Source organism: Rhamphochromis longiceps, linkage group LG17 (assembly GCF_057381845.1).
Source record: "Rhamphochromis longiceps isolate RC_006_pf linkage group LG17, R_longiceps_female_GT1.1, whole genome shotgun sequence".
NCBI classification, from domain to species: domain Eukaryota; kingdom Metazoa; phylum Chordata; class Actinopteri; order Cichliformes; family Cichlidae; genus Rhamphochromis; species Rhamphochromis longiceps.
The window spans coordinates 27,121,770-27,144,869 of record NC_140573.1 but is presented as its reverse complement, the minus strand read 5'-3'; the positions used below and the strand labels follow the sequence as shown (position 1 = coordinate 27,144,869).

At 39.5% G+C, this 23,100-nt stretch overlaps 2 protein-coding genes across 8 annotated transcripts in view; one reads left to right on the top strand and one right to left on the bottom strand.

Moving 5' to 3' along the window:
- Positions 1-789: 789 nt before the first annotated feature.
- Positions 790-5,502, top strand: LOC146649821 (protein mono-ADP-ribosyltransferase TIPARP-like). The gene is made up of 6 exons (XM_085386498.1): positions 790-904; positions 1,759-2,598; positions 2,724-2,889; positions 3,001-3,188; positions 3,319-3,588; positions 3,937-5,502. Coding segments are annotated over exons 1-6 (1,914 nt in total). The 5' UTR covers positions 790-902; the 3' UTR covers positions 4,385-5,502.
- The window catches only part of tulp3 (TUB like protein 3), a 37,297-nt gene continuing 18,849 nt past the window's right edge, over positions 4,653-23,100 (bottom strand). For 2 of the 7 annotated variants that reach the window (XM_085386502.1, XM_085386501.1), the window contains 11 exons: positions 19,828-19,869; positions 16,529-16,580; positions 12,494-12,656; positions 11,374-11,586; positions 8,437-8,556; positions 8,129-8,343; positions 7,893-8,005; positions 6,946-7,063; positions 6,750-6,848; positions 6,313-6,484; positions 4,655-6,166 (listed from right to left, as the gene is read on the bottom strand). In XM_085386502.1, the coding sequence (XP_085242628.1) occupies positions 6,033-6,166; positions 6,313-6,484; positions 6,750-6,848; positions 6,946-7,063; positions 7,893-8,005; positions 8,129-8,343; positions 8,437-8,556; positions 11,374-11,586; positions 12,494-12,656; positions 16,529-16,580; positions 19,828-19,869 (1,441 nt within the window). In that variant the 3' untranslated portion in view covers positions 4,655-6,032. Of the gene's footprint in view, positions 6,167-6,312; positions 6,485-6,749; positions 6,849-6,945; positions 7,064-7,892; positions 8,006-8,128; positions 8,344-8,422; positions 8,557-11,373; positions 11,587-12,493; positions 12,657-12,748; positions 12,807-16,528; positions 16,581-19,827; positions 19,870-23,100 lie in introns of those variants that run through there. The other 5 variants (XM_085386499.1, XM_085386506.1, XM_085386505.1 and 2 more) reach the window with 5 other exon arrangements.

Here is a 23,100-nt window from a genome sequence, read left to right as displayed (position 1 = left end):
CTGGAGTCGGAGAGCAGCCAGAGTTTTCTTTAGCGTCTGAGGTGAGCCTATATGTTTGGTCAGATGTGACGTCTGAGATTTTATTACCTGCTTCCTAAGGGCATGATTTTCAGATACAGTTCATCTCCTGTATATAGTTTTCAGGTCTGACACGTCTCTCGTCATTCACTTTTCAAGTTTCCATTTTTTTTCTCCTAACTACACGCTGCGCACCATGCTAACATGTGCCACGGATTTGCCTAATAGCTCTCTGGAAATCACCAATTTGATCCAAAATACTACTTTATGGCTGTCAAACTGTTTTTTTGTGTTTTTTGTAGATTCAAATAAATAAAATGGAACACAATGTGTGTTTTTGGAACAGGCTACTGGTAACAGAGTCCCCAAAGATACAATTTAAAGTTGACCGCGATGAGTACAAAACACAGTATTATTCTTTGAGTTGGGTGGCTATTTAATGCCTGAATGATTCATAGGCCAGTATTGTGTGCCTTAATAGGGTGAAGGACTGGACTGAAAATGAGTAAAATGTCCAAAGAAAAACTTTGAAAGAGTTTCAGAAAACCTGTCTTTGAATTAAAAATCACAAAGACAGAATATGCTGGGCTTCAAAATCAGCTTTTATGTAGCAGCTGTTTGTAGTTCTGTTCAAAATGCAGTGAAAGTATCCATTTTTAAAAAAAAAAATTCCTCTCATTTTTAGTGGGGTTTTTTTCTTGGTATATGAACAGCCTTTGCACACCGTTCACTTTCACCTCCCTCTGAACTCTACAGCCTGGCGCATTGAAGCTGACCGTCTTTTGTATAAAGAAGGGTTTTAAAGCCATATACATAAAAGCTTCTTTTTTTTCCTGCAACTTTGACTCAGCAAAGTTTAGAGGCCTGAGGCGGACTCACGGTTAATGTAAGCCAAACTCGTTAAAAGTCTAATTAGCTAGTCATAGTGCCTTGCTACGGGTGTATGTAGCTAGCAGGTTGAGTCGTGTGTTGTAAAGGCTCAGTTAAGTTCTTTAGAGGTTATGTTGTGGAAAGCTGTTTTGCCTTCAGACCTGCCGGGCCTTTAAATAATTGTTTAACTGGTACTAATGAGTCCAAAGTGTGCCGAGAAAATATCTCCCACATCTTTACATCACCTCCACCTGAGGGTATTGTCTCCATCTTGCCTTGACGTTTTTTTTATGCCAAATTCTGACTGTACCATCTGAATTCACAACATAAATTCAGGACAATCTTTTATTGTACACCTTTGGTGAGCCCATGTAAATTGTAGCCTCAGTCTCTCATTTTTAGCTGGATGTGACGCTGTGTGGTCTTCTGCAAGGTTCAGTGTGTTGTGAATTCAAAGATCCTCATGTTTGTTCTTAAAAGTGTTTATTTGTTTGCCTTTCTTACATCAGAAGTTTCAGAAATTCTCAGATTGGCCTGTCTGGCAGTAAACTATGGTTGTTGCATGAATGCTACTGTGTGACTGGCTGAGTAGATATTTGTGGGGAGCAGCAGTTGAGTGGGTCTAGGTATTAAAGTGGCTGGAGAAAGGTTTTACAGAGCTGGCTTTAGTTCTGTTCAAAATTATGAAAAATAGTGCATTTATTCAATTATTTTCAAACTTAACCATCAAATCTCAAAAGTTGGGGAGTTTCGTGGCAGTAACTGCTAGTTAAAATTCCTGTTCTCTTCATTTGTAGTGTCTCTACGTCACTATAACCTTGTGTTTGTTCCAGTTTGCAAAAAATAATTGTTAAAATTGTTCTTGGTTAGGAAGTCCAACATGGCTGGAATTTCATGCACAAGGGCAACAAAGAGAAAGTTGTCTGGTAGTGCTAAAGCTGCAGAACCTGCATCCAGGTCCTCCAAAGTCACCTTTCTGAGCCCGTCTCTCCTCCTCTTTGAAATCCCTGCTGACGCCGACACCAGCCTCCCAGTGTGGAAGGCCATGAGAACCGAGCAAGCTGACATCACCTGGACCGTCAAGCCCTATGGCCTCAGCATTAATATAACACCTCCGACCTCTAAGAAAGGAAAGCATTCTGCTGCCAGCAAGAGTGAAAGCTCTTCCAGCATGGTGCAGACTGCAGGGCTGTCTTCTAGCATCCTGCAACCTCAGATCTGCATTCAGCCCACCACTCAGCAGCAATCGCAGAGCAGCTCCTGTGTGCTGCTTACCTTCCCCCAAAACACACAGTCTGTGTCACACCCCCCAAGTCCTATTCCAGTCACTTCACTTATTGTCTCCTTGCCGGTCATTATTGCCCAGGCCCAGCATACCAGTCAGCCTACTGCTCCTGCCAACAAAGGGTCCATATCCTCCACCCAAACGCCAAGTGGAACCCCTACCAAGCAAACCACCAAAACCCCATCTAAAGTGCCTGTCTCATTTCACACAAAAGGCTGCTCTACCATCCAAATCTGTGACGACTTCCTCCTTGGTTTGTGTTCTGCAGAGGAGAAGTGTAAGATGCACCACACTCCCTATCCCTTTCACTGGCAGCTGTGGTGTGTTGCCAACCGCCAGTGGGTGGACATTTCTCCTCGCTCTCAGGTCTTGCTGGAGAGGATGTACTGTGACGTCAATAAGGATGCCATTTGCCTCAAAAATGGGTGAGTAACAGGGTAGATCTTTTGCTAAAGTCTGCAAATTAAAAAAAGAAAAAGATGGGCTTTTTTGAGACAAAAATCACAAAAGTTTGTGGATTCTTTGTGTAACTTCAGAACACTTTCTTTAGGAATGAACGCTACACTTTGAAATTTGACTCAATGAAACTGGATGACTCTTCCGTGTATGATGGAGTCAGGCGACTATCTAACACTAACAGTAAGATCAAGAACCCTCATTTTGCCAGCCAATCGAAAATCTACTGGTGGAACATCAGTTGGCAAGAGTACAACACGGTGATCTTCTTTACCTCTTTTTTCTAGTTTCTTTACTCCTTTCTGCCATTTTCAACACATCAAAAGCCTCCACCAGCTTTGTTATTTTTTAACTGGTTCATTTCTTCATAGAGCGTGTCTGCCACATTGCTAAAAAAGATGAGCGAGAAGGAGTCAGAGTGTTTCTTCAGTGTCGGCTCACAGAAGTACAAGGTGGACTTCACTACCATGATCCAGACCAACGTCGCCACAGGGTTCCAGAGAGGCGTTCGCTGCAGACCCGCCTACCGCTCTCTGGATTCTATGAAACCTTACTTGCAGTTGGTGTCCTGAGATGCGTTTTTTTTTTTGCATTTGTTTACATCTTCTTTTAAAATCAAGAGATTCTGTTCCTTTAAAATTATTTCATGATGTTCTCCCATCCCTTTCCCATTTACTCCCCACACCCAGGACAGGAGTCCTGCCTGACTCAGCGGAACCTGACAGTAATCCTCCTGAGGCCAACTTTAGTGTAGATCCTCTGGACGAGTTCAGTTCCTGGTACCCTCCGGCGTGGTGTTGGGCTTCAGAGCAGGATTACAGTCTAGTGGATGTTCCTACAGGCACTCTGGCCTATAAACGGGTTCAAGAATTCTTCAATGAGAGCATGCCTGAGACAAAGGTGGACATCATCAGCATCCAGCAGGTCCAGAACCTATTCCACTGGGACAAGTACCAAAGGTCCAGCTAAGTTTGAGTTCAATTTTTAATCATGACTAAAACTAAGAAAAATTGGAGGGAAATTTGATGTCCTTATTAACTGTTTGGATATTCGGAAAGTCCTTTTTCTAAACGTCATTTATTGGATGAAATACATTTGTAACATGGATAAGCATTGGTTCGGCTAGTAGTAGGATCTGGGCTCGTTTCCTCCTGTTTTCATCCATTGTTTACTTTACTAGACAGTTCTATGGGTTCCTTACAGCGGATTCAAATAATTATTTTGTTGGAAGTTAAAGCGTAAAATATCACAAAATCTTGTTCTTGTTCATGGTGATATGCATGCCACACTTACACAACTCGTTCCAGGCAAAAGCTATACATGCAGAAGCAGCGTGGAAAGGCCACCGGGAGTTTAGAGCGACATCTCTTCCATGGGACCACCAAAGAGGCCTCAGAGGAGATCTGCACCAGCAACTTTGACCCTCGAGTGGCCGGGGTTAACGGAGTTTCCCACGGTCATGGCACATACTTTGCCACCGCTGCCTCCCACTCCCACATGTTCTCAGCCCAGTTCGGGCCAGATGAAGTTTGCCACATGTTCCTTGCCAAAGTCCTGGTGGGAAAGGTAACTGTGGGTAGGAGCCACTACCGCCGTCCACCTAAGCTCACCTCCAGGAAGAAGCAGCATCGTCTGTATGATGCCTGTGTTGACAACGTGAACCTTCCCACCATGTTTGTTGTTTTTGACAGCTGTCAGTGCTACCCCTACTACCTAATCAAATATAAAAACCTACCCAAAGAGATAGACATTTAATGAGGATGAGGACAGGGGCCTCAGCCGCTAATTGTTCAACAGAAATCATGTTCCAGTTGCAAGAAAACCTAAAGTGTTAACAAATCCAGTATATATTGTTATCAAATGCTCCGTTTAGTTTGATAAAATATGCCATATTCAGTTTGTTTGCAATGAAGTTCTTGACAATAGTGAAGACAGTGTTAAAATGACAACATATTCTGTATCACTTAATTTTTCAAAATGCCTTTATTTTTGTTATTTGAAGATTTTACAATAAACACTTTTTTCCTTTTTTTCTCTCAAATCTGTTCAATGAAATTCATTTCTGTAATGTTTATGAAATTAAACACTAAATGCATTCACCTCAGTATAAGAAAACAAAAGCATGTTTGATCAACTGCTGGTATGTTTTCATACAGCCAAATGAGCTGACTGTTTGTTCCAAAGGTCAGACTGGAACGTGTTTCATCAAAGACTTCTTTAGTAAAAGTATATACAGAATATTTTTCTTCAGAACTTAATTGCACACTTCCTTGAACAGGAAACAACAGGGAAATTCTAATAATTTAGCTTATGCATGAAAAATCATGGCTCTTTGAAGGATCCAGATCAAATTGTTTTAAAAGTATCTGACACTGCTGGCCATAAAAAAAAATCCCAGTTCAGTCCATCTAAGAACAAACTCTGCATTGAACAGATAACACGTTCGGGACAGTGATGAACCAAAACACCACATTAAATCCCTGCCAATGAAAATAATAACCCCCCCTTATCAAATTTGTTTAAAAAGGGAGAAAAATAAGAGTTGAAGTGATGTTTAACTTCCAAATAGTATTGTAAAATTCCATATCTTGAAATGTCATTGAATAATTTAAGACTGTAAGAACGGCTCAAATAAGATGGTGTTATCGTTTATTTCATACTGTATAAAGTCTGTATTTCATTTTTCTTAAAATGTGCAATTCTCCGTTCATGTTTTTAATGATAATCCAACTAGCCAAGACAAAATCACAGTCACAAGATAAAAAAAAAAAAAATTCACAAAACCCCCACCTTTCACACAAGGATGTTAGAATGATAACCACAATGAAAAAATATCAGAATTAGCTATTGATAAAAGGCAGATTAAAACATACGTTATATGATTTAAGATGTAAACAAGGATTAAAAAAAGTTAAAACTAGTGTTGAGGCTGTGATGCCAGTTCCTTAAATAAAGTACAGCAACTGTGCGTTTCTGTTCTGGCAACATCTAAAGTTGGGCCTGCAGGTGGTGCCAGAGGAAAGGCCATCATGTTACATAGTTCAAAATGGTTTACAGTATGAATTGTAGATGACAGTTATTTTTTAAGCTAAAAAACTTAGTGGAATGAAAATATAAAAGGCAACAAAAATATGTGAAGAATAAACATTTCACATATCTTCAAACAGGTTCATAAATATCAGATCAGTTCTTTTTGCACTTGGTGTCTAATAAGAGCACCTGTCTCCAGCACAGATTATTCATTTGCATTTCCCTTTTAGTCTCTACACACGTGTACATATACACATAAACTGTACACAGGTTAGCAGACGTTTAACCAACCCTGATACGACAGACATGACATGTGGGTGGGGGGGACACGCAAAAACTGAGTTCCTGGAATTTACCGGCAGAGCACCAGCACCTATTCACAGGCCAGCTTGCTGTCGAAGCTCGACAGGCCAATGGCAAACGCCTGAAGAGCGCACATGGGATAGTTGTAGTCCAGAGTGAAGACGTCTTCAGCAACTCTACCAAACTGCATAACAATGTAGTCGGCTAGAGATAGAGGGGGATAAAAATAAAAAAGGTCGATCAGTGTGTTTATGGTGTATGTTTTAAATATTTCAAGACATTCTGCAACATCCTATAAGCAGCCAAATTATTTAAACTACTTAAACATAACTGAGATTAAAGATACTCACGGTCATTATCGTGAACTATCTGGAAGTTTTTGACTGATGCCTGAGTCACACGGCCATGGAAATTTAGCACATAAGACTGGGTGTCATCGTTCCACACGGGTGCCTTGTTGTGCAGCTCGATCAGATTTTCAAGCGAATGGTTTTGCCACCTGCTCAGGAGACTCTCCTGCTCCTATCATACAAATACATCCGATTTCAGTCTTTAATCTTATTAGGAATGAATCAAACTACACATTAAACTCACACACCAGGACTTTTGGACTTTTGCATTCTAACAGCATTTGTGAAATGTTAGACTGCTAAAGCTAAACAGCTTTGGATTCAAATTAATCTTTTAGTCATTTTATACATGAAGCATTCGGACAACACGTTGCACATTTAAGGGCAAATTCTTTGAGTTGTTAAGCTTTGCATAATTCTGTTACTGACAGACTCACATTTTGGGGCCTTACAGGGAGCCTCTCAAAGTTCATGTTCATGCCAGGGATGATTACAGTCATTTTGCGTGGTCCTTTGAATCCCAGCACATTGGTTTCCTGCCAAAAAACACAGAGAGTGTGACAATTTTACTAAATATATTTAATGAACAGGCAACACACTAAACACACTGCTAGCCTTTTGTCATTCACTCACATAGCAGATGGCAGCCAGTTCCTGTCGTGTGTTGCTTTCTTCCAGCAGAGCCCCGGGGTTTTTACACGGATTGGTCCCGTTGTCGTACACTGTGAATTTAGTGCCCATGAGGTTGGATCTGATAGAAAACAAACCGGTCATGAAATGTTTACACCTTTTCATATTTTTCAGATGCTGGCAGCATTTTGTTTCACATTTGAGTCATGTGGATTGGCAGAAAGCAACACACTGTTTATTTTCTAAATATCAAGAAAACAGCAACTATTGGATGCTGCAGTTTATTCTAACTGTTAGCAAGCAGAAAATCTTTGGAATCACATTGAATGTTATATTGAAAAAAAGAGGCAAAAGTGAGAGGCTACAATGTAATCCCACAGGTCAACTGTCCAGACCAAAGTGAATGTCGTTGTCTTTGCCACTGATGGGCTCAGACTGTCAACATTATGAAAAGGATCCCTACAGAGATGTGTATCTCACATCAAGAAGAAGTCTCGCTCTGAAATCTCACCGGAGGTGAGGTGTTGCTGGAAGAAAAAAGTGTGAATGTGAGTGAGAGTTGGAGGAAGCCAGGCACGGAAGAGAAGAGAAGCTTCCTGTTCAGTAGTTCACGGTTTGTGATTGAATTTCTGAAATCAGGCAATGGTCTGCTACACTTTACTTTATTTTTGCCAGGCACACACTGGTGACCAGTTGAGCTACAAATGGATGGACAGATGAAATGTTTTCACTGCCTATTTTGACTGGAATCAATATTACCAATCAAATAGAAAAATGAATCACTTATAAGAGCTGCCGGATACAGAATGCAGGTAATGCTATTAATTAAAGGTATTTTGTTCACATGGTATCAGTTGACATTAAAACAATAAATATAATTAAAGGTGTGCAATCAGCAAATAATACCTTATTAATGCAGGTCTCTGTGGACACAGGGAGGGTGGATTTACCTGAGTTTACCTATAAAGCTCTCTCCCTCTCGTGACAGGTCGGTAGCATCCACTGAAATAAGGTAGTTGGATGTCTTACTCTTCTTCCTCTTTCTTCCTGCCAGCAGAAACACCTGGAACGACACAATAAAGCAGACACATGTATCTAATGAAGGCTTTTGTTTATAAATGTTACATTGTACAACAAAAATGATGATTCTTATTCACAACTTTAATGGCCCACGCATGTATCGCACCTTCTTGCAATCCTCTTTCTCCATGTGCATGTAGTAAGTGGGGTAGAGGCCGCGGTCCATACCCTTCTTGTCACGGGTGATTCGGCATTTGACTGTGACGCCACGTGGTGCTGGGCGTAAGACAAACTCCTCCAGATTCGCCACATCGGCTAGTAAGTTTTCCGCTGTGGGTGATCCTGGGGTAACCAGATCCTGGGACAAATTAATATAGTCAGCTACTTTTAAAAGAAAAAAGAAAAAAAAGAAGCATTTTAGATAATAGTGAGTATATGAACTAGTGTGCGTAGGCTTTACAGGAATGTCCTTGCCACTAGTAGCTGAGGCAGGCCTGTTGCTGTCTGTGTGAGAGGACCGAGAACGGGTCCGTTCTTCCTCCAAGTCTTCCTCGTGCTCACTGGCTTCATCAAAGTTCATGCTTTCGCAGAGACCTGGTGAGAGACGTGGGAGTGTGGTGTGAGGGAGCTTTAATTACACACGAAGGTCTTTACAAATTCTCCAGCTGAGAAACCCATTCATACAAAAACAAAAGAGGAAAATGAAACCCAGATGCTCTGCGTACATTCTCCACAACAAAAGAACCTCAGTCATTATTTCGTTCCAGGGGTTCCTTCAGTTTTGGTTCAAAACGCTCCACAGAAGATTTTACCAGTTTTTTGGGTTCATCTGCGGTCTTTGATATATGAGAAAAAATTCCCAAGAAGTGATGCAATACTTAGGAAATAGTTGAAGCAAAAAATAGAGCATTATACAGCTGAAAGCACATCCTTTCATATTTATCTGAAACATTCAGGGGGAGGGGGATTTCTTTTACATCAGCTGTTGAAACCATGACAAATGAAATGAAAGGATGAAGACTTGTGAAAGTGAATATCAAAAAGAATGTGATTATTTAGCATTGATTCTTATTTATTCAACCAAAAGGCCACTTCTCTGGCCTAAAGAGTACTTTTCCATGTCAGTTACTGGAAGGCTCATATTTATGACAATAAATGAAGCTGATGTGCAGCTACTTGTGCAGAGACAGCTCCATGCAGTCATGCAGACATAAACTGGGGCTTGCACAGTGCAGACAGTCGGGACTGTCTATCTGTCTCCTCACTGATAATTGGATTTATCAGCCAGGATGCAGCTCTTGGCTGCAGCTATATCCCACTGTAATGTGTTATCAAAGTGTAAACTCATATGAAAGCTGTGTGTTTTCACTACATTGAAGTATTATTTTTTTATTAAAATCTAATTAAAATTGGACTTGTAAAAGAAATGCTTGACCAGAAATGGCAATAATGATACCAAGATTACTCTAAATTGTTATACTATACAGCTGGAGTCCTAAATACTGCAATCCAATCTACAGTTTGAAGTAAATGAAGAACTTTAGATTTTAAATCACAGCAATCAAACTGACTACTGTGAGGATATACTGCTGCAGGAAAATGTGGGTGAACAAGTGTGGTTCTGACCGACAAACCAAGGAACGCTGCTCATAGGTAGAGATCTGTCGAACACAAGTAGGCTTGCTTAAAATCGTACCCTGCTTTATCCTCATTTTTTTTGCATCTTAGCTGTTCCTTCATTCACAAAATGAACATCGTGTTATATTCAGTGAGACTTGGCGATTCAGAACATAAACCCATCAGTGATGTGTTTACAAATGCAACAGATGGAGGAGGTCAAGGCCAGTTTTCCCAATCAGACTTCAGGGAGTGACCAGACGAGTTCCTCCCTGCTGCCCATTAAAAGGAATGCAGAACCTTATTAAACAAATCCAATTTCACGTTAATAATATTCCTGCTTTTAAATACATGGGGGTTTCTTCTTTTGCATACAAAAAGCATTCTGTCCTCAAATATTTGTGCCTCCTCCTGACACTGATCAGTTAGACTAACATATCCTGGGCAAGTTCCAGCGTAAGAGAAAACATTAAGCTATGCAGCACTAAACCAGATGGATAATGTGACAGTAAAAACAGCAAAACACAACCCCTATTGTGCAGTATTTACAAGTGATGCGCCCCAAATATGCTGCTAATCCTGTGAAAAAGCAGGAAGCATCATGGAATACAGAATGCAAATGTTAGCTGCCCTCTAACAGTGACTCCAGGGCTCCAATTAAAAAACCCACACAAAGTTGTGTCAGCTACTGGCTTATGAAATCAACCATCTGGAAATGTCAAAGAGGCCTAACATTTGACTGAGCAAATCCAAAAAAGACATACAGCATTTCCAGATAATTATTATCACACGGCCAAGAAGGATATTAAATTCTACAGCGAGCCAAAAGTGAAGATGTTGGATGACATCAAGGAGCTGATTAAATATGAATGTATTTCAAAATGTCTATTTCTTCCATTTCCCAAGGCACCATGGTAATATGGAAGACAGGCAGCCAAAAATACCTGCTGGAGCTCTTTGGGGCAGGCTCGTCTGCTTAACTGAGCTAACATTAACAATGAGGTCTTACATTATTGAGAAGCACAATGACACTTTCTACTGCGTCACACTCAAGCCTTTAAAAAAGGTATGAAAAGTAACCCAGCTTCTGAGTTTCTCAGCAGGATTCAAATGAAATCTTAAAAAAAAACAGTCATGTCTTGAGTTTGTGGGCACAAAGTGGTAACACACGAGCTACATTATGACACCTGCAGAACTGCATGATGTTGGTACTGTTTAAACGCATGCTAACCTTCATATAATGAGAAATTTGTTTTTGCTGCAGATGAATCTGAAAAGTGCAAAAGTCACTGTGAGCTTGATTTTTATACAATTTCCTGAAATTGTACATATTCCCATCAGCTGGTTGGCAGGTGTGGGTGGTAGTAGTTCTAATGATGCCACAAACAAACACTGCAGTGTGAACAATGCCCTTATCTATTATTTAGTGAACCAGTTCTCACTGCATTACCATCAATCATACCACTCACTCCACATGCAGCAGCAGAGTGCTATCAATTTGGTAGATGTCAAAAAGTCTGACTTTGTTTAACAGCAACTTCTTACCTGCAGTGTCATAAATACACATTTTTTCCTTTATAGGTAAAAACTGTAAAGCTGAGAAACGTAAGAAAACCCTGAGAGTAACCACAAGTAAATATCTGATGCTACTCTCTTCTAATAAAAAATCACCAGGGGACTCAACACACACACTAACAAAGTAAATAAGTAAGCAGGCAAACAATAGTTGTTCCATTTGACTTTACTGCAGGGTTCAGAAAAATGATTTTAAACCCAGGATCCAGTACAAATCACCTTGCTTCTGCAGCAGTTCGTGGATATCTGTCTTGGGCTCCAGCAGCGTCTCAGTGTCTCCGTCCCTCTCAGGCTCTTCAGCAGCAGGGGACTGGGACTGAGACTGAGACTCAGGCTGGGACTGAGACTGGGACTGGCTCACTGACAGGATTTGAATTTTCATTCCTATATCAGGAGGTTCTGAGCTCAGGAAGGCTGCTGGGCCATCAATACCTACAACACAGGAGAAGGTGGCAGACAAGCATGAGCTGTTAATTTTCCCTTAACTGGGTCCAACCAAGCATATCTAATGAATCTACTAAGTGAATCTATTATACACATTTCCAAATCCATATTTTTATCTTGGATTCCAGTGTAGGTTTGCGTGATTTGCACTTTAGACTACGGTAATTCTTCTTTTTCTCATACTGGGCCTTGTTGCAAACAACTTAATTCTGTGAGTGGATATTAGTGACTGTGGTTTTTCTACTGTTTTCGACCATAAAAATGGTCTAAAACATGCCATTTAACAAAGAAAACATTTAAATGCATAGCAAGACCTCTTCTATTCATATAACTGCAATTAGTTTGAAGTTGGTACAGAAGCAACAAAAGGCTGGAAAAGTAAGTGGCACTAAAAATAACATGTGGAGGTCAACATGTCAGTAACATGACATAGTATAAAAGAGCATCTTAGAGAAGCAGCTTGTCAGAAGTAAAAATGGGAAGAGGTTCTTTAAAATATAATATAAAATTGTAAAGGCCCCAAATATCTCCTCTCATAATCAGATTTAGAGAATCCAGGGAAACATCTGTGTGCAAGAAACAAGGCAGAAAATCAATACTAGATTGCCTAGAACACTAGAAAATCCTGAAAATGAAATAGGATTTATTGTGAACTGAACTAAAAAAATAGGGGGAAAAAACCCTTGACTGAAGTGTGGTTTGGTAGTTTAACCGTGCTGCTCTATGATGTGCCTAGCCTAAATTAAAAAGAGTCAAATGCTGAACATTGTATACTTCCAACTGAAGTTACTTTTATGTAAAGAGGAAACAGTGTGTGACAATGCCTAGACTATGGGGATTTGATTAACATGCCTTTATGAATGACGTAAAAAATGCTGCACATGTTTTTTCTCACCATCTATTATGACATCATTGGTGACATTGAGTTGAGATTCGACTAGTGGGGCTTGCTCTTCACCACGCCGTGCCCTGGAACGCCGGGGGCGAACCTCTGTGTTGGGCTGGACCATCAAATGTTGCTGACGTTTTTGCCGCTGCTTCTGCTCCAGCAGTGCCCTCTGTGGACCAAACAGGGGAACAGAAATGCTGTGTAACCTAATTCTAGGTACAAATATACGTGACTTTCAGGACATGCAACTGGAAAACTCACTTCATGCATAATTAGCTGGCATGTATTAAATGATGGAGGTTGGGAAGATTAAGCCAAGCTGGAAAACATCAACACAACAAGCTATAGGTAATTACATTAGTATGGATGATGAGTTACAACCTGTGTCTCTCAGTAGGTGCTGCAAATGACCAGGACAATAACAGAAAAAGAAAAGAAAAGAAAGGAGCACTGGTCGTTGCATTGCATAATGCTATTCTAATACTACAGGTTAGAAAAATTGGATTTCTACATGTGAGATTTTGTGCCATAAACAAGTATTGGACAAACAAAAGCTTTGATTTTCTAAAGGCTTATCTGGGAACCGTGGTTACCTGTACCAAAATGCACAGAAGTCCATCCAAGAACTCATTAAAGTATTTTAGTTATTTTTACTTTATCTTTGAAGAAAATATTCCAGTGGAGAGATAAAGCCATACAAGGTCAGCTTAGTGAGTCACACCATAATACAATACGCAGTCTTCAAAAGAAAGATAGCTACACACAGTCCAGACCTGTAAGGCAGCAGAACACATTTTGCTGAGCTACTAATCAGAACAGGAGGACATTTGACATGCAATAACAGATAAAGCAATTGTGCAAACCATTTCAAGGTATAGAAAGCTGTATGCACTACAAAAACTATATGTAATGCAGTACACAACTCAGTTTCAGTAAGGGTAGAAAACTGACGTTCATGTTGTATTCACCCGCCCCACTGTGACCTGACTTAATACTGATGCCAAAAGGCAGACTAAATAAAAAATAAGCCCATAATAAAACACAACAACCAAAATAAAAAAAAATAAAATAATGGGGGCTGTGAAAGCTTACAGTAATGTTCTGTAGTTTGGTGAACTGAAGAATGCCCAACGTAAGAACATAACAAGGGTCTGATAAAGTAATTAGCTGCTTCGAACATCATCACTGAGATGAGGTTTCTTTCGACTGATTACTCAGAACAGGTGTAACCTCTAGGTAGTGAAATTAGTCCACAATCATTTGCACTGTAGTTTCAGTAAGGATAGAAAACTGACTATGTTCATGTTGTATCCACTTGCCCTAAAACCCACTGTGGCCAGAGCAGGCGATGGATTATGCAAGCACATTAATTAGCGCACCAAATGCACAACAACAATTCCTGTTTAGTGTTCAGTCAGCTGGGAGAGACCGAGAAGCCTTGTCTCATATTTGGCAGACCAAACAGCTTTTTAGACTTCAGTCATTCTAACACTCGAGGAAATCATTTTCACTAGCCGTAATGTTTTTCTTTTTTTGTTTTTTGTTTTTAAAAAGAGAAAATTGAATCTTCTTATCCTACAGTGAACATGAAAAACATCCAAAAAGCAAACTTTAAGAAAGAATTGGTACTGGAAGCATTTGTTTTTTTACTCTTTCGCATATGAAAAATCCAAGAGCTGGACCCAGTCGTTATCATTTCAAAGAAAGAGCAGATCTGTGTTCTCCCTTTATTGCTATACATAAAAGGAGACAAATGAATAAAACATAATGCAACATTATCATAATGAACATAATTAGGTCTAGTGTAATGAATGAAAGTGGGAATGCTACCAGATTTCACATTGCACAATAATTCCTCTTCATTAAGATACTGACTACCGATTTGAGGCAAACCACAGCTTTAACTTCAAAAGTTGCTGCACATGTACTCCCAGCCTAAGATTAGTCTGAGCAGTTTGTTTTGTCTTCCATCGAGCTATTTTAAGCCAACCCATTGTAATATTCAATTCTTTTGTATAGCGTGAGTACTTGGCATTTTCAACACAGGATGTGACTTCATTCAGGTTTTCACAATCCTTCCTATGTGACCCAAAACACCGGAAAGAACCAAGCAAAGAACGTGGGTTAAAAGACACTGATTTAGATATAATGTACATTTATATTTACATGATGAAAAGAGGCCATGCAAACCCTCTACTGAAAAGAGAAGTTGAAGTACTGTTAGGGAGAGATAACTAAAAAAATTTTCTCTCACTGGCAGTACTGATTAAAAAACTTTGAGTCTACGTAAGCAACAGCCTCACACCTGCGTCTCACAAACAAGTCCTGATCTAAAAGACAAATAAACTAGAAAATGCATCAGAAAAAGAAAAAGAAGAAGTTACAAACCCGTTCCATTGATATTAAAAGTTAACAAGTTTTCTAAAGAATAAAGAAGATTCCACTTCTCTTTAAGTCAGATGACGATGTGTTCTCCCCCTAAAAGAAGCACTCCTGGTGGGCATGACTCTGTCGCCATGTCCTTATTTCCTCTTCTGGAGCTCAGTTTAAGAGTCAGTAAACTGTCAACCTGTTCCACTGCACTATGTGCTCCTCTAACACAAGCCAAATACCAAGCTTGTGTGTGTCTGTACGCGGGTGTGTGTATGTGTGTCTGTATGTACAGGCAGTCACCGTTGCTAACTGAATCAGCAATCATTAGCGCTCGAGCAGGAGAGAGATAGGGTGAGCAAGAGAGCACAGAAAGAAAGGAAAGAGAGAGCGAGAGAGAGAGAGAAAAGAGAGAGAGAGAGGGGGGGGCTGGGAGGTGTACAGCTCCTTCAGTGCGCTTCACTTTCATCATATAAATACATATAAAATGTAATTATGATTTAATTTTTCAAAGCTGATCTCTTCTGTGTATGTTTGTTTGTTCTTGTGAGTTATCTAAGAGCATAGAGAGAGAGAGAGAGAGAGAGAGAGAGAGAGAGAGAGAGAGAGAGAGAGAGAGAGAGAGAGAGAGTGTGTTTGAACTCAGCTGAAAGCGTGCAGCACAAGTCAGCCACAATGAGACCTTGAAACACACACACACACACAAACACGCACACAGCCAGGCGCCTCACAATAAATCCGCCTCTCTCTTTGAAGTCACCAATCTGAGCCCCCTACCCTTCTCCCTTGTTTTCCTTCTGCCTAATGTGAGATACTGGAGTAAGGCTTCCAGCTTAAAGCGCTACACCACAGCTCTACAGCAAGGTTTCAGAAGATCACTCTGCATGCAGGAACATTAACTTTTAACTGTCTTACCATGTAACCCATAATGACTCCCCCCTCCACCCACCCACCACCATTACCACACACACACAATTTGACTAACTGTCTGCTAATATAAGTCTGTGCATTGGGAGTAAATGCTTGTCGGTCTCTCATTTTAGTCATTGCATACACAAATTAAATGTCAATTGAATACTACATTTAGAAAAACAATTTGCATCTTCAAAACAATATCTAGTTGTATTATAGATGTCTATTAAAATCTCTCATTCAAACTGTGCTTTTTTTTTTAAACGTGAAAACTATGCATTTAGACATAAATTTGAACATCCGTGAATCTGTGGTTTAGTGGTTCATTAGGGAAGGATAGAGGTGTCACAGTTTCATAACCCAGCATTATAACAGTAAAGCCAAAAAACAGAGGAGGTTTTCAGTCCAACAACATTATTTAATAAAATGTATTTTGCTTTAACCATTCTTGCCAACCATAAGGAGCCCGTGGTGACCAGAGCAGAACACAAGCCAGGCCCCTTAATTACCCTGCAAAATCTTACCAGATGTTTAGAAAAGCACCAGAGGTTAACCCTCAAACTAAAATCTATGTGTGAGTTGAACTTCTGCATTAGACTCATTTGAGGACATGAGCTTCAACAGATGCTCTTTGAAAGTGCAATTACAAAAGAGCAGAAATGCCACAAATTTTGAGAAATAGAACATCAAAAGCAGGATCTTTGAAAACCTGTGCTGTTCAGTGTGCTGTTCAGTTGTAGAAAATGTTTTGTTTCCCACCTGTTTTTCCAGCTTCTGTTGCATAAGACTGCTGCTGTCATTTTCAACACCACTGCAGAGAAAAGGAGAAGCAATATAAAGACACATTTTTTCAACAAAAATTGCATTTTCTTATCTAGCCAGTAGAGGGCATTACTACAGTTGGACTGATAGCTTTCTCTAATGAATTACAGATACTTTAGTAATTTTAGTGAAAGACAGCACATCTAAAATCTTAAGCACCCATCTTGAAAAGAGTAGCGTTGAAAACTAACTCCAAGGGAGAGGGACAAAGGGAAAAACACTGATCTTCTACTTACTGTTGAAACATGACATGACTCACTCTCTAATTATGCATGTGTCTTGTTTAGTTTTTTTTTTTGTTTTTTTTTTAAGAAACAGAGAGGGAAGAAGAAAAAGAAACAACACAATGCTCTAGCTGAGAGAAGCCCTTACAGTGTGGGGCCTGTGGGCATTTACCTTGGACACCTATCTGAAGGGACCAGGCAAATGTTGCTAAGCTACAGTGAAGAGAGAGCAGCAGTTGGCTTTCTCAAGTCGGAGTCAGAGACCTACGACAGCACCACTATCTCACCATCAAACACACACCCAAAACCAATAATGTGATGTAATGTGTGACTCCCATCCTCATGAACTTGAATGTTTCCTGTCGAGTAAATCTTTAAATATCTCATGCTCTGCTTGGCAGAAATGAGCCACGTAAGCTCATCAGATATCCAAAAAGCTTATCCTGACTCTCTGTTACACCTCTTTTAGTCACTCTCACATCCTTTACACATTTATGAGTTGATTGTAAATGAGGACACATGCTGCTTATGAATCTCAAGCCCAATGTTGGCTGACATCATAGTGCATGAAATCCATTTAGGAGACTTTAATACGTCTTACTACTAACACATCATATGTTCCCAAACAGCCAGCAAGAATAGTACCTTGCTACATGGTGTCAAAATTAGTCATCTTGCCCAAGTGTGTCATATTATCACGAATGAATCAAAGGGCTCCACAGCAGGTTATTATGGCAACTGAGCACAGGTTGTGGTGATAGAGAGGAGAGCTGGAGAATGGGAGATGATTTTAGTTTTTAATTTCCCAAGTCATTTCTTCAAATGAACTAACAGTGGGACCTGGGACACGTTGTTAATTAGTCATCCTAAAGAGGCTTTTACCAAAGAGCCTCAGATTTACAAATTCTCCACCTAATGTAACCGTACCCAAGGATCAAAGTATGGCATAAACAGCTCTAATTAAAATGTTTACCGTTCACTGAACTTTTCCATTAATAATGTTGTTTCCATGCTACAAGGCACTATCTGGTTAATTGCTAAAGACACTCTCTACAGCAGCTCAGTTTTCCTAATAGTTCCTTAAAACACATTTTTTTCCATTGGTACAGTGTAATACCCCTAAAGTAATTTGGCAGAATAGTGTGTGCCTAAGAGCCTAATGCACTGCTTGAACACATTAGAACATGACTGCTCTGATAAAGGCAGTAGCAAGAGATTAAAACATTTTTTGTAGCCAAGAGAGAAATCATAAGTAGTAAAGAGAGTTAATTCAGTTTTACAATAGACACCTCAAGGCACTTTATCCATTAAGGTAAAGACTGAACCTACAACCTAACAATCAGATGAACCCCTATGAGCTGGCATATCAGTGGAAAGAAAAAAATTATTTTTAAAAGGGACAGATCTCCAGCAGAACTAGAGTCAGGAAAGGGTAGCTATCTCCCCTTCTAGTGCCTGTTAGTTCTCTCGCTGTGGTGTTTTAAGAACAGCTGAAGGCTTTCACAGAGCTTTTTGAATTATATAAAATAAATGAAATTCAATTTAATTTATACAGCGCCAAATCACAACAACAGTCGCCTCAAGGTGCTTTATATTGTAAGGTAGACCCTACTATAATACATACAGAGAAAATAATCATATGACCCCCTATGAGCAAGCACTTTGGCGACAGTGGGAAGGAAAAACTCCCTTTTAACAGGAAGAAACCTCCGGCAGAACCAGGCTCAGGGAGGGGCGGCCATCTGCTGCGACCGGTTGGGGTGAGAGCAGGAACCCAGGCTAAAAGACATGCTATGGAAGAGATATAGAGATAATAACAATAATCCAACAAGTCCAGAGAGGTCCATTAACACATTGAGTGAGAAAGGTGACTGAAGAAGAAACACTCAATGCATCATGGGAACCCCCCAGCAGCCTACACCTATTGCAGCATAACTAAGGGAGGATTCAGGGTCACCTGATCCAGCCCTAACTAAGTGCTTTAGCAAAAAGGAAAGTTTTAAGCCTAATCTTAGCAACTTAAATCAGAATTCAGTTTGTGTATCTAGAAGGTGACCCATCGGAAATGGTAATTCTATGAATGAATGTGTTTGTCTGGCAAGGTGACCCCTCCAGTCAATCAGTGAGGACCTGTGGACTCTTGTTTGCTCCATGCTTATAGACATTACAGCTGTCTTTATGTCTAAATCTGTTTGGGGCTTATGGTAGCCTAGTGGATGAAAGCAGTGTGAGTTTATAGCATAAGCTTAGATAAACGTGTCCATCCTTCAACTTCTGACTGTGTTGTTGACCAGGGTGATATTAATGATATCACTGATTACTGTTATATGTTATTATTTTTGCACTTACAGTCTCTGTGTATGCCTATTGGAGACGGGGAGGGAGAGAATGTTGAGAAGCTGAGTTTGCTCTAGTACAAAGCAACGGGTATCTTGGGGCCTGTCACAGAGTAGATACACCTGTGATCACAGTGGCTACTGTATTTTACTATTAGTGTCTGTCTCCCAAATCCAAACTGAGAGCTGTTTCCATAGAAGAGGGGCCTGAAAACTTAAGGCTCTGCCTCCCATTCTCGTTTTAAATTCTCTAAGAACAACAAGTACGCCTGCATATAAAGAGTTTTAATATTCTAGCCCCTAAATAACAAATATAGCAAAAAACAAACATAACAAATATACCCTTTAAATCACATTTATGATTCACTTTAAGAAATGCAAACCAAGTGAAAGACTTCCATATTTTTTAATATTTTGGGGGCATTTCCTTAGTCTATATTGGACAGGGACAGGTAAGCGTACAGATGAAAGTAGGAAGAGAGCAAAAGGGAATGACACACAGGAAAGGGTCCACACCGGAATCAAACCTAGGCCCCTCACACAAGAAGATCATTCTTTAATTGATGGCTGTCTGAAATATAACAGTTCTGCACTAAGGTTTTAAGTGCATTATTCAGTTTGTCATTTTCAGGTACTGCAACTGGAGTTAAATTTTTTGGAGTGTGTAGGTGCATACCTGGCTGTTGTGTTAGACGAGAAGCTGGCAGAACTGGAAGGTCTTTGGGAAAAAACCATACCGCCAGACGCATGGGGCATATGGAAAATAAACAAAAGAGTGAAACAAGTTTAGAGACAACACCAAATAGGAAAACCATAATGTCAATGTCATAACGATGTAGTGGCTCATCTGGCTCACGATTCATCACGATTCAGGGGTTCATATAATGTGTGAAGAACAGAAAGAAAGTAAAATGTTTCCTTGTCACTGGTTGGCTGTTTGAGAATAAATATTCACTGAGAAGCCAAGGACACTCGCAAACAGTCAAATCCAGGACGAAATCTCGCTCACACTGAAATGAATGAATTCTTTTTTAGAAACTGTAAGAAATGTACTTAAAAGTTATGCTATGAAAACAGGAAAAAGCAAAAGTGCTCATATAATGACAAATGTGACTTTGACCTTGAGGACAGTTTGGATGAAAATCCATCACTGTGTGCAACTTCGATTAAATTCTGACTGATATTGTAGGAGGAACAATGATTCTTGAATTGTGGATAGACACTTGGATGGAAGGGCATACAAGCCTATTATTTTAGGGCAGGGGTATCAAATATAAGGCCCAGGGGAGCAAATCAGCTCATCAAAGACCAATCCAGCCCTCCGGACTACTTTGGAAAATGTGAAGGAGGCACTTGATGTTAAATGCAACTGTTGTTGTGATTTGGCACTATATAAATAAAATTGAATTGAATTGAAATGAGTTTGACATCCCTGTTGTCGGGTCTATACTTTACAATTTATAGTGCCTTGAGGTGACCGTTGTTGTGACTTGGTACTATATAAATAAAACTGAATTGAAATTCAATTGAACTGAATTTGATGTTAAGTGGGCCAAACCAAAAATACTCCCTTTTGTGTCAGTAGAAAGAAATTAAGCTGTCCATCTAATCCCAATTAATAGAAGAAAAAGAAGTGCAACTTCAAAGGTATGTCTCAGTTTTTCAATATGATAATGAGATGCTACTGCTAAAGATAATAACATCAAATAAATCTTCCAGAATGAATAAATACAGTTGTAAAATGACAGAAAAGGTTCTGCTGGCTCAAAAATACCCAAACTCTCCTGTCTCTTTATGTTCTTGGTAAATATGGACATGTGCATACACACAAACACAGTTACATGGTGCCTCATCACAGCAGTAAGCGATCGCCTCTTCATTAGTCCGTCACAGCTTTGGTGACAAGAGAAGGACGCGCCACTGTTGTCCCTTCCTTGTGTGTCAGTCCAAGGTAACCATGGAGATTCTTGCTCTGTCAACAGCACACTTCCACCAGCATTGATTAAAAACCTGCAGTGTGTTCTTGAGCCTCACTGTAATTGGAGGACTTTAGCACTCTGCTGTAAAGATTCACAGACTGACAAAGGGAGGAGCCTACCAAAGCACGTAATTGTGTGGATGCTTTAAGCATCCACACTATTGAGTTCCTGTTTCTCTTTATTCTTTATTATTGTGTGGATGCTTTAAGCATCCACACTATTGAGTTCCTGTTTCTCTTTATTCTTTATTATTATTATTATTATTCTAGTTGCTTCCGTACACTTTTTGGCACTTAACTACTTCCACAATTTTCAGCCGATTTTCACCGTTCAAATTTTAAACTATTCTGCTATTTCTGCTAATTTACGCTACGATTTTTGCTATTTTTAACTATTATACTTTTTAAAATATTAAGCTTTTTTCCTTTAATTTGTCCCATTGAAATGAATGGGAAACTTCTGCAATTCTGCTAAAATTTGCTTGTTTTTGAAACTTAACTACTTCCTCATATTTTCACCTAGAACAACCATTCAAACTTTAAAATGTTCACAAATTATTGGGCTATTCAGGTATGATTCAGCTTTTTCAAATGTTTTACTGTTTTACTTTTATGCCTCTTAAAGTTTTGAGTTGCAAAATTGTGATTTTTCACAAAATACATGCGTTGTTATGGTTGCTATGCTCTTGGCTTCCAGTGTGCCACTGAAGGTTTTGCAATTTTCACTTCATGTCCGAACAACTTCTTGCTACTTGCTCAATTTTCACTCAACTTCCACAAATTATACATCAAAACGTAGGTATTTTTGCTGGCTTTCAGAAAATGTCACTATCATTGTTGTGGGATTTATAGAATTTTTGCAAATCTCCTCAGACCAACACAAGGTCTCAAAACTCTCCATATAAAGTCAATGGAGAGCTTGTTCAAAATCATCGCTGGATTTCTGTAATGAGAGGCATATTCGAATCGTCATATCTCCTTAACGAAGCGACTTTAAGACATGAGGCTTGTCCCCGAATATCTTCAGACACCCCTGACGCTCACAATTCAAGAATTTCTTTCTCACCTATTACCGTTCTGAAATGAGTTGGACTTGTTTGAGGGTAGGAAATTCGTCCTTCGCTCAGATTTCTTCAGATTTAAAACTCTGGAAATGAACCACTTTTTTCTCTCGTCATAATTTTTTTTTGGATTTCCACAGAGACCTGAAAATTTCCATGACTGTTCACCAAAGCCTGCTGTCTCTTACGGTGAAAGAATGATATCGATACTCCAAATAGATTTCGAGTTACAAAGCGTTGTTTGAGGGCAAGTCAAGGCAGTTTTTGCTTCGCTCTACTCAGTTATGGTGCATTAGAAGTCAAATATCTTTAATAATTCATATTTTAATGATAAATTGTAAACACTGGAAGATTCCCCCATCTCTTCTGAACAAAACGGTGTAAGAATGACCGCTCTAGCCCCTACGGTTTGGAAATTATGGTCATTTGTTTGAGGGGAGTCCTCACTATGAGAAATAGGCTGCAATAATCCTGTGCCTCTCTGTGCTGCGTGTGTAAAAAGAGGCACATGTTTTGGCGGGAAAAAGTACACAGGCTCTCTGATTGGTGGATTCAAATTCAGCAGCTCCCAGGCTGACCTAGAAACTTACTTCTCTCTCCCTGTGCATTTTTTTGCTGATTTTTTCATTTAACAAGTATATTTGAGGGACCCTCAGCATGTTCAGCATTTTTTCAGCTGTCCATTTTGCTTTTCCAATTTTTCTGTTTAATTGATTACTATTGTGCTAAATCATACTATTTCTGCTATTTTATAAGATTTGTGCCTAATATAGTATTTCTGCTAAATTACAGTATTTCTGCTTTTTATACTATTTGTGCTAAAACATAGTATTTCTACTAAATGTAGTATTTATGCTTAATCATAGTATTTCTATATATTTCTATATATTTCTGCCAGGTCCCCAGGCAG